This window comes from Martes martes (assembly GCF_963455335.1).
Source record: "Martes martes genome assembly, chromosome: 8".
NCBI classification, from domain to species: Eukaryota; Metazoa; Chordata; class Mammalia; order Carnivora; family Mustelidae; genus Martes; species Martes martes.
The window spans coordinates 43,309,952-43,318,930 of NC_137895.1; the positions used below are offsets into that span (position 1 = coordinate 43,309,952).

At 39.0% G+C, this 8,979-nt stretch overlaps 1 protein-coding gene across 1 annotated transcript; it reads right to left on the bottom strand.

The window, feature by feature from the left end:
• Nucleotides 1–940: 940 nt before the first annotated feature.
• ATXN7L3B (ataxin 7 like 3B) lies at nucleotides 941–4,615 on the bottom strand. The gene has a single exon (XM_080811700.1). It carries the CDS (start codon nucleotides 4,298–4,300, stop codon nucleotides 4,007–4,009), a length of 294 nt encoding a protein of 97 aa, XP_080667826.1. The 5' UTR covers nucleotides 4,301–4,615; the 3' UTR covers nucleotides 941–4,006.
• Between the last annotated feature and the right edge of the window lie 4,364 nt (nucleotides 4,616–8,979).

The window sequence follows — 8,979 nt, forward strand, 5'->3', positions numbered from 1 at the left end:
ATCATTAGTTTGAAAACATGAAAAGAAAGAATCTTAAAATTCCTGCACTCAAATGGATCCGGTAAAGCATTGAGAAGATCTTGCAAATAACTCATTTCAGAAAACTAGATTGGCACCAAATACATTAATTCGAATCGAAACATACAAAATAGCATACAAAAGTATTTGCTGCAGTGGCATTTAAATGTTAGGTCGCTCAATACCACGGTACAGGTCTGTAACATCCCTGAGGTATTTATCGTATTGAGATGTTTTTTTCCGATGGCCCCATTTTTATGATAATTTTTATTCATCTAAATATTATTTCCAATTTGGGACTATTTCTTTAAACTAGATCATTTAGCAAATAAGTGATTATGAACAGCACTAAACAACACATACAATTTCTAAGATAAGTAAGTGCTCCAGCTCTGGATTAGGAATTCAAAGGAATAAAAATTTCTCAGAATTACTCTAAGACAAACTGAAAGATCTAGAGTTAGAGTAAAAGAAAAATGAAAAGTATTGGGAAAAAATTACTTTTAGAAAGGTCAACTCATTTTCTGCTATGAACCATTCATTTTCTTTTTTGTTTTTTGTTTTTTTTGAATCATTTGTCTTTTGAGAGCAAGGATATTAGCCTAAAAAAGTGGTAAAATGTATATACTAAGGTATCTTGAGTTCCACTTAAATAGAAGTAGCTTTTACAGTGGACTTAGCAACAGGCTTGGATTATATTTATTTTACCACCTATTTTATTTTTCACTGGATGCTGCAGAAAGCTAAATTTGTAGACTAAATGGAGAAATAAAGTTGGGCAAAAGTTCCTCTACTTTGATAAAACTCCCATTCAGGAGAAAGTGACTATGATTCAACAGCAATTCAACATTTATTTTACTATGTCAATACCTGAAAAACATGTACAATCTTAAAAGATGGAACATACAGAGTCTAAATAAAGTCATTTTTTAAAATTTTATTAGTACTGTTTACCAATGGGGAGATGCAGTTTATTTACACCAGCAGCCATAGGGGCAAGGGGAATACACAGTTAGTTAGCAATCTGTATAGGATGGACTACTTATGCAAAAATAATAATCTCCAAAACAAAGGACAGTGGTGAGCTTCACTACACTTCCCCAATGATCCCAGCATGCGATAATGCCAGGCAATGGCCCCTGGACATGCGGTGGTGGGAACTAATGTATGGAAGAAAAAGCCACAAACCACAAAAATTTGTAAAGAACCCCTTCCCCCTATACACGCACACACACTCAGATACATAATAGAATTACAGGGTGATCAATATACTTAATTGAGGAAGGAAGGACAGGAATTCTGCTGTTAGAGGGAAGATAGGTAGGGAAAGGGAGAGTTCCTAACCACTGTCTACTACATGATAGGGAGCATTTACTCCCCAGAAAAGAAAGGAGTTAGACTGTCTCCTCAGGGTACCTGTTGGACCTAGCCCACCTCATACCCATCCAGGACAGGCCGAGGGCTACTGCCCTAATAATGGGAGGGCAAAAAAGAAAAACAATAACCAAGAGGGAGGTAATATGAACCAACGATTTTTCAAAATTACTTTCCACTTCTTCCTCCTCTAACCAAGAGAATGGCCAGAAAGGAAACAATAATGTCATAATCAGAGCTCCCTTTCTGATGGAAGAGTGGACCATGACCTTACCTTCAGCCTGCTTCCAGGACATTATTTGGAAGCAGGCCAGAGTTTCACTTAGACCCTCCTTTCCCTCTGCATCCCCTTAGAAGGAGATGTCTATAAAGTCAAGGGCAGATAACCCAATATTGTTTTAGTTCTTACCAACCTTTAACTTTCTAAAAAGTCAGCACAGTTCTTGAAGACCAATCTGTAACTATACCTCAACCCTGACCAGGACAATTCTAGGGGAGAATGGAATAATAGACAGTCTTGAGGCCTTATCACTATGGTTCCCTTAATGTCTATATGTAACACAATCAGCCCATACAGTCCAGAGTTCCTTCTGGGATAAGGAAGGATACATGCACAGCAAGGGTTAGAGAAAATAGATCAGGACCCACTACGTTAGTCAGCCTTTACTGGTCTGCTTAGGTCCTAAGAGGCAGTATCCAAGTGGAGGTGGGAAGATGTAACTCCTTATGAAGTAAGACACAGCAGGAAGGCATCTAGCAAGGCAGTCAGTCCTATAGGAAAATGCTTAGGCATGACACTGCCTTTCATACACAAAAAATTATGTTCTCTTCCCATCTTAATCCCAACAGAGGAACCCACCAGAAAATTCTTCCTGGATCTCCTAAAAGAATGAGGGGGGGAAAAAACAGAAAAACTTGAAAGAAGCCAAGGACAGGGAAACTGGGCAGGCTTAAAAAGCAGGAGCATCAAGAGAGATGAACTGAAACTGGTCAGTGTGAAAGCAGGGTACCAGGCAGCACCTGGGGTCGTGAGCTACACCAGATAGGCAGTGGAGCAGGGGACAGTAGGAACATGGGGCCAAGCCAGACGGATGAGGCTGGGACCCTTACTGGGGCACAGAATGAGGTAAGAAAACATTTCAAATAAAGCAGCACCGTTCCCGCTCACTTTGGGGTTCTCACCCCTCTACACTTCATATAAACCCTCAATCAGGGAGTAAAGTGGAGGGTAGTTTTGATATGTGGCTCACATTTCCCATCCTTGCCTATCCCATTCCTGACTTCTGACAACAGAAAGACAGCTCTTGTTGTCAAGAATATCCAAAAGAGACTGAATGGAAGGGGCTGCCCCTCCTGAGGGGCAGAGGTGGTGACAGTCTAGATGTTTACCATAACAGAGCTTTGACTGCCCAAACCAAGAACAGGGGCATTCAATAGGATACTGCAGTCAAATGAGACGACCCAGGCTTGCTCCTTGGCTCCTAGTACTAACCCATTAACATCGAGGGCAGCTGAAAGAGGTCCCCTCTGGGCTCAGCTTTCAATCACAGTCTCCTGCCCAGCCATTATGCTCTTCTATGATTCAGGTCTACCCCTGGCATAGGAGGCAGGTAGCGACCTGGCATAATGACCAAGTCAGACACATGGACTGGCTAGGTAGCTAGTAACTCAGAGTAAGAAAATGACTGCCCCACCAAACTGCGGTTCACAGCATAATATATCCAGATATGAATCTTGCAGTTTAAGAGATCGTGCATAGTTGCAGAAGCCCCTGCTACCTCCTCAAGGGATCATAACGACATCCTCAGCCTGCCTGGATAACCAAGTTGTCCATTTAATAAGCCTATGCCACCGGGTGGGGTGCAAGACAAAGGGCTCTGTTCAGCAAAAGGTTAGCCCTTGTCCCCAAGTCCGTTCAAGTCACTGTACATGCTGGACCTTTGGGAAACTGGTAGCTTTGACCTTTTCTTCTTGTTGGAGGCAAGATCACAGAGCTTCCCCTACCAGATTCAGTTGTAATTCTTTTTCTTGGTTTTCCCAAATTGGAACTGTTAATATCCAGATCTCATACCTGACTTTCATCTGTCTTGGAGAAGTCCAAATCAGAGGTTCAGAGATCAGAGGAGCAGTCCCACTGAGGCCCAATGATTAAGGCCTGACCATCAGCTTTGTCCAAACTGTCAGTTATCCAGAAAGCCCTTGACATCAGGCAGAGAGAAAGGCTGAGGAACCAAAGGATTTATACGCTGGGCACACAGCTGCTCACCTGTGCACTGGGGACAGTACAGGGATCTTGTGCACTTCCTGGTGTAGAGATCGACCTGCATGGCATGGAGCACAGGATGCACAGCTCCTCCTGCCCAGGGTTTCAAAGCTGATTCCAGGTAACATACTTATAAAAGGATACGAATTTCTAAATTCTCCACTTTGGGTGTTTAAAGGCTAGGATGTTCAATGGGAAGTGGGACTTTTGTTTGATTTCTTTCTTTTTTTTTTTCTTTCTTCTTTTTTTTTTTTTCTTTTTTCTTTTTCTACTTAGATACCTAACTTCTCCAAACCACAGGACCGGTCTGCGTTATTGTCCTGGTCACTCTCTGACTCTCTCATGTTGCAGCTACTGGAATTCTGGGGGTGAGCGTTGCAGCTGCTGATCAGGCCCATTCCCGGATTCTCCAGGAAGGGAGCAAAGCGGGAGGCGGCATGCTCCTTTATCTTCCACTGGCTGAATGCCAAAATCCTTCACGCTACCAGTTTCTGCGAACTCCAGGTAGAAGTAGCCACACTTGACTGCCCGGTGCACCTCAAAGCAGAAGCCCAAACAAGAATCCTCTATTAGGTCTACGTATATCTCCTGAGCGATGGCCTCTAGCTTGTTAGTATCCAGGTTAGCCAACGAAATTTCCTCCATTTTAATTTGTAAACGACTGTGGAGAGGGCGCTCGTATTACTCACAGCAGCACCAGCAGCAACACGTCGGGCTCCTCGGGCCGCGCCTAGGCCTAGAGGCCTGTCAGGGCCGCGTCCTCAGGCGGCGGGGGCGGAGGCGTCCGCGGTGCAGAGGCAGAACGGCAGCAGCAGCCAGCGGCGACTGCTCCGGAATCCCAAGTCCTTCAGTTTCTCCTGGCGTCTCCCGGGGACTGGGACTTTGAGCTCGGGCTGGCCCGGGACTCGCCGCCAAACGGTCTCCGCGCTTCAGCCAGCAACCCCGGCCTCTTCCGCTCCTAGGTCCGGGCTTGACCCCGCCTCCCAACTTCCGCTTCTCAGAACGCCTGCGCATTGGCTCCGCGCAGACTCCCGGTGCTTAGCCCTCCGCGCAGCTTCCTGGGAGTTCTCACAATTTATGAAAACGATTGGAAAGAACTAAACGGAGCTGACTTTCGTTTTCTCTAAAGTAAAAGAATTGCAAGGATGCTATTTTATGTTGTTTTACTTGTAAGTTAAAACATTCACGAATGAATTCATCACACATAATTGATTTCCTCATGAAAATGACGAATAATGCCGTGCACATTTGTGGTATGATCCAAAATACGATTTTAAGAACATTTCTCCGGATACGTTTGAAAATTTGACTTATATGATTGACTTGTAATCATTTATAGTACTGCCGCGCTTGTCGTTTAAATCCACTAGATGGTGCAAGGCAACAAATTACAATATAGTTTTTCTTTCAGTCTTTTTTTTTTTTTAATGAAGAACTAGGCACTAAAGACATAATTCACGTATACTGATCCCATGAACCTAAGGCGTTTATCTCATTTATAAGTCCATTAAGTCAGAGTGATCATAAGTAGATCATCATTTACATTTCTAAAATAATGCAAAGAGAAATTTATACGTACATTCTCTATTAGGGAGGAAATGTGAAATATGTTAAATATACTGGGACATAAAGGAAGCTTTTCCTAAAATTATGCAGCTTGAATGTGAGACTAGATCCTGTCTACCTGAGTTTAAATCCTAGGTCCACTATTTTACAGTTCCCTATTTCTTCATCTGAATAAATCTAGTCTCTGTTTCATGGTTAAGATGAAATGATGCTGTAAAAAATCCTCATGTGACAGTGCCTTACATGTAAGCAAGCATTCAGTTAATGTCAGCTGTTTTAATGATGTTAGTCATGGACTAGAATATATTATAATAAAAACACTACAGTATTTCCTTCACTTTTGGCTAGTTTTTTGGTCCCTGCCACCACCCCTGAAATAGAGTAGCCTCGTGTTTTTAATAATTTATCAAAAAATAGCTGTAACTAAAGAAAGAAAAATGTAAAAAAAAAGTATGTATATATCTATATCTATATATCTCATCATATAAATTCTTTCCCAGAATAAAGAAAAACATAGACATACATATTTCCAGGCAGATACAAGTAAGTATTTTCTAATATTTATTTTCAGAATACTCCTAACAAGTTTTATAATTCATTCTTATTATCTCCCTGCATATTTTTATGATTAGAGGGTTAAGTACCAGTTACACTTATTTGGAGTATGAGCAATTAACCAGTAGTTGTACCCATCAAATTTTCTTTCTTTTTTTTTTTTTTAAAGGATTTTATGTATTTAAGAGAGTGAGCGAGCATGAGAAACAGCATGAGTAGGGTGGGGGTGGGGGTGGAGGGGTTGACTGAGAAGGAGAAGCAGAATCCCCATTGAGCAGGGAGACTGAAGCAATGTGAGCCTGGATTCGGGGACTCTGGGACCATGAACTGAGCTGAAGGAAAATGCTTAACTGATTGAGCCACCCAGGTGCCCTCCTATCCAAGTCTTTTGATTATATATTTTATCACCTTAAAAATCACAAATTGGCAGATAAAAGGATTTTGACAGCCTAGTCTATTTAAGATTCATAATGATAATTTTATATATATACATAGGGCAAAATTTCTTCCCCCCACTGGAATGTTTGTATAATTTATATGTTCTCCATTCAAAAATTGGTATCATATTTTGACATAAATTGACATGTATGGGGGGCAGCACCTTTTGTGTTTTAGGGTAAACCTTCTAAATTATCTATAAAAGGTTGATAAGTGATTTCTTGGTTGCTAATTTTTGGATTTGGAATACATTTTAGAAAAGACACAGCATTAATATCTCCGAAGCATTTTAATAAAAGAAGTGATAGTAACAGCCATAAGTAATGAAAGTAATAGCCATATGATAAGCCATAAAATATAATGATTAAGTGTACAAGATCTTGAGTCAAACTGCCTCCTACCAGTTACTATCTGTGTGACCTTGCCCTGTCTACTTAACTTCTGTAAATCTGTTTTCCTAATGCAGTGACAGTTCTCATCAGTAGGTTTGTTGTGGGATTTAAACATGACAATGAATATGTAAGTCTTCACAAAGTATCTAACAAATAGTATTTAGTTAGGGAAGAAAATACAGATGTAAATAGAATTGCTTCCACTCACTCCTAGCTCACACCTTCTGCAAATCAAATTTAAAGCAATGCTTCTTAAACCTTAATGTGCATATAAAACATTCAGAGATTCTTTTAAAATGCAGATTACAGTTCTTTAGGTCTCAAGTGGGCCTGGGTTTCTGCATTTCTAACATACTTTAATGCTGCTTGTTTATCGACCACTTTGAGTAGCAAGGAATTAAAGGGCTTGATAGTAAACAAGTGTTTTTCATGGTAGTTGGCTCCCATATAATTTGTTCTGGTAAAATTGACATGAGAACCTTTTTTTAAAATTTTGACAGAAAAGAATAAGAGATTGTTTCTTGGCACCTTAAATCCTCCTTATGTTGTGAGAGTTGGAACTGAAATCCTCAATTTATTTAATGAAGGGTCATCAATAAAATTTACTTCAACATATATACAAGCAGATCATCATATTAATTGAAATTCAAATAATCAGGACCTTGGCTAGGTTTAGATTTCCTGTTAATATTTTATCATATTTACTCTCAGAATAGGAACACTATCATGATGTTGAAAATTTGCTTAGATGTTCATCATCACCTTGTTATCTCTCTTCTACTTATTTCATTTAACTAGACTGCTTTACTTATTGAAATGTACTGAAAGTCTTTATGTTAAATCAATGCCATGCCACAAAAAGAAGTTAGAAGTAACTCCTTAGTTCTATTGCAATTAATAGGGTTCAAGATATTTAAGCCTTTGGAATAAAAATGAGATAAAATAAAATAGATACTGTCAATTATCTAAACCATTTTTTCAATACAAAGCAAGTATTGGGGATTCATAAATAAGTGATCTTCAAAGAAGATCACTTAGGCTTAAAGTATTTAGTGTACAAATTAAGGTAAGTATAAGGAATTTAATGTGAAATTTTAATTATCTTTGACTATTTCCTTCCCATTCAGTTGTAATATACACACTGAGAGATCTGTTCTTTCAAAGAGGAATACGTTTTAAATTATTATCTAGTGGTTTTTACTGAAGACTGAAAATCCATAGAACAACTATTTTTTTTTAACAGTCACACATTTTTTGTGTTCACATAAAATGGAAGAGTGAGATAGCAGAGTGCATCAGGAATAGAGCTGGGAGCCAAAAGACTGGTTGCTGTCCTATTTCTGCCACTAATTTATCAGGTGACTTCGGGCAAGAAGGTGAATTCCGATTTGTAAAGACAGTGGGACTCATGTTTTCTGAATGTTTCTTTTAAAAACCTGAATTTCCATGAATTGAAGAATCTGAGAAAATAGTTTTCTTCAAGTTAAGGGTCAAGTAAATTGTTTTATATCGGCCTCTAAAGTTCAAATGTTAGATCCTCAACTGGGTGACTGAGGGTTTTCTTATCACAAAACAATCTGTTCTACCACCCAGGACATCTTGAAGCACCTTTAGGGTTAGGAAAATTACTCATCTACTGAATATCAGCTGGGGGTTGTAATTATCTTTCCAAATATCTGAAGGCGTTATTTGTAGATGTTCATTTTTAGTTGGAAATTTTAATTTTTGTAATTATTTGACCCCTATGAAATTCACTTCTACTTTAAAATATTCATTTAAATTTCCCTTGTTTTTCTTTACTTACCCAAGTATTTAAAAAATAAGTGAATAGTAAGTCATAGAGGGAGGCACCATTTAGCCATATAGTCTTCTTACTTTCATTGGACGATGATTCATGTCAGAAATAAGCTATGTAGTATTATGCTTTCTTGTCAATAGTTTGCTAAGAAAAATTTGTGTGTGTCATAACTCAACAGTAAACACTCACATGTCCCCTCAGGCATGGCCAGCTTAGAGTTTCAAATTCATTCTTTGCTGAAATCTATTTTTCAGGATTTGCATTTAAAAACTGATTATCATGCCTTGCATGAGATACTGAGATGCCACAGTTTGATATTAGATAAGGGTGTCATGCTAAAATTGCAATGTCTAAAATAAATTTACGATTTTTATCTGCCCTACTAAACTGTGAAATCAAGGTGACTTAGTTGATTTTGGCATTTATGACAACTCTGGCTCATCATCTTCTAAAGAGAGAAACACTGTAATCCTGAGCTAACTATAGTTAGTAAGTACTTTAGTATACAAATAAAAATTTTAGTACTTAGCATCCATAGTCTCTTGTAAACAGTTGCCCTGTCTATATATCAATTG